Source organism: Etheostoma spectabile, chromosome 6 (assembly GCF_008692095.1).
Source record: "Etheostoma spectabile isolate EspeVRDwgs_2016 chromosome 6, UIUC_Espe_1.0, whole genome shotgun sequence".
NCBI classification, from domain to species: domain Eukaryota; kingdom Metazoa; phylum Chordata; class Actinopteri; order Perciformes; family Percidae; genus Etheostoma; species Etheostoma spectabile.
The window spans coordinates 27,503,630-27,505,827 of record NC_045738.1 but is presented as its reverse complement, the minus strand read 5'-3'; the positions used below and the strand labels follow the sequence as shown (position 1 = coordinate 27,505,827).

Genomic DNA, 2,198 nt, shown 5'->3' with positions numbered 1-2,198 from the left:
GGGGGGGGGGGTTGCCAAACGTAATGTGAGGGAATGTAGAAGTTGTTCAGAGAAAATATTCCCATCGTGAACCTTCAGGGCTTCAGTGGTGGAATGTAACTTTTACTTTTACTATAGTACTGTGCTTAAGAAAACATTTGAGGTACTTGTTCTTTACTTGAGTATTTCATTTAATGCCACTTTTTACTTCTACTCTACCATATTTAAGGGAGAAACATTGTACTTTTTACTGCACTACATTCATCTGACAGCTTTAGTCATTAGTTACTTTACACATTTAGATTTTTGCACACAAAACACATGTCATTTATAAAATACAACGTTTAATTATAATTCAATTCAATTTCAATTTTATTTATAGTTTCAAATCATAACAAGATGTATCTCAAGACACTACAGATAGAGAAGGTCTAGACCACCACCACTCTATACTTCCAACAATTCCAGTAATTCCCCGTTAAGAGCAAGCGTTTAGTGCAACAGTGGCGAGGAAAAACCTCCTTTTAGGGAGAAACCCCGGACAGACCCCGGCTCTTGGTGGGTGGTGTCTAACGGTGCCAGATGGGGGTGTGATGACAAGTGGCAATTATAGTAACATTAAAGATATAGGAACTATGACTATAAATAGTAGTTGTAGTAGTTCATTGCGTAGCAGGGCATAGCAGGGGGTAGCAAGGCACTGCAGGGGGTAGCAGGGCACTGCAGGGCGTATAAATCAAACTACCCAACAATAAAACAGCCTACAACTCCAGCTGAAATGATCAGACCATTAAACACTTAGATGATTATGTTAAAATGTGAGGATTTTTCTGCATTAAGTACTTTTACTTTTGATACTTTATGTACTGCACTGTATTTTTCTGATGATACTTACATACTTTTACTTAACATTTTCAATGCAGGACTTTTACTTGTACCAAAGTATTTTTTACCGTGTCGTATTAGTACTTTTACTTAAGTAAAGGATCTGAATATTTCTTCCACCACAACTATTGTATCACTTGTATGTTTGTGCCATCGGCTGTATGATTTGGACCACCTCCATACGTAGACTAGGAATGCCCAGTAGAGCAACATGTAGGTCTTTCTGTGCTGGTATGAGTCTGTGAGCTGGTGGCTGTGGAGTGCCAACATCTGGAATGATGTCTCCTTGTTTTAAACCATCCAGAGTGCATCCGGCAGAAGGCAAATGCAGAGACCAGCTCTCCCAAAATGTGCTCCGCAATGTGATCCACACTGTGAGAGACTGCGAAGGCAACACAACACATCCACGGTTTCAGTTCCCTTCAGAACTGTATTAAACTGCCCAGGACTGAGCCCATGAGAAAAAGCTTTGTACTATCCAAGGCATGACTTGTTTACATATTCACACAGAGAATATACTGTGATTGTTCTAAGTCAGGGAACATGTGAAGAACCTGGTGAAAATGTGCAATTACATGTATTTGTTGGTTATATTAATGCATGCATTGAATACATGCTGGCACTACTCATATTGAATTGTTTCTCAGTTATCTGAACACTAAGGGCTTGAACACATTGTTAAGGTGTGGAAGGAGGACCCAAAAGCGGAGTAGGATGAAGGTTTCAAAAAAAGGCTTTATTCCAACAAAAACAAAGTCCAAATGGCAAAAAATAAGTAAAAGGTCCAAGGAGGGAACAAGGAAAGGCAAAAACAGCAACAGGAAAACCAAAAACTGAAAACTCACAGGGAAGAACAGGAACAACTCACGGGAAAGTACGCAGACACAAGATCCATCCATCTTCATCCGCTTATCCGGTGTCGGGTCGCGGGGGCAGCAGCTCCAGCAGGGGACCCCAAACTTCCCTTTGCCGAGCCACATCAACCAGCTCCGACTGGGGGATCCCGAGGCGTTCCCAGGCCAGGTTGGAGATCTAATCCCTCCACCTAGTCCTGGGTCTTCCCCGAGGCCTCCTCCCAGCTGGACGTGCCTGGAACATCTCCCTAGGGGGGCGCCCAGGAGGCATCCTTACCAGATGCCCAAACCACCTCAACTGGCTCCTTTCAACGCGAAGGAGCAGCGGCTCTACTCCGAGCTCCTCTCGGATGACTGAGCTTCTCACCCTATCTCTAAGGGAGACGCCAGCCCCCCTCCTGAGGAAACCCATTTCGGCCGCTTGTACCCTGCTTGCAGACACAAGATACACAAAGTAATTAGGTAACGAGAGGCAGGTGA

At 43.7% G+C, this 2,198-nt stretch overlaps 1 protein-coding gene and 1 long non-coding RNA gene across 2 annotated transcripts in view; one reads left to right on the top strand and one right to left on the bottom strand.

Annotated features, from left to right (window-relative positions):
- The window catches only part of ankdd1a (ankyrin repeat and death domain containing 1A), a 21,390-nt gene that overhangs the window by 17,577 nt on the left and 1,615 nt on the right, over nt 1-2,198 (top strand). Inside the window, exon 15 of the mRNA XM_032518486.1 lies at nt 1,169-2,198. This exon is cut by the window's right edge and continues 1,615 nt beyond it. Within this exon, the coding sequence (XP_032374377.1) occupies nt 1,169-1,230 (62 nt within the window). The 3' untranslated portion in view covers nt 1,231-2,198. The remainder of the gene's footprint in view (nt 1-1,168) is intronic.
- Nucleotides 710-2,198, bottom strand: part of LOC116691130 (uncharacterized) — a 3,581-nt gene continuing 2,092 nt past the window's right edge. The window contains exons 2-3 of the long non-coding RNA XR_004332431.1: nt 985-989; nt 710-776 (exon numbers count right to left, since the gene is read on the bottom strand). This is a non-coding gene — a long non-coding RNA (uncharacterized LOC116691130). The remainder of the gene's footprint in view (nt 777-984; nt 990-2,198) is intronic.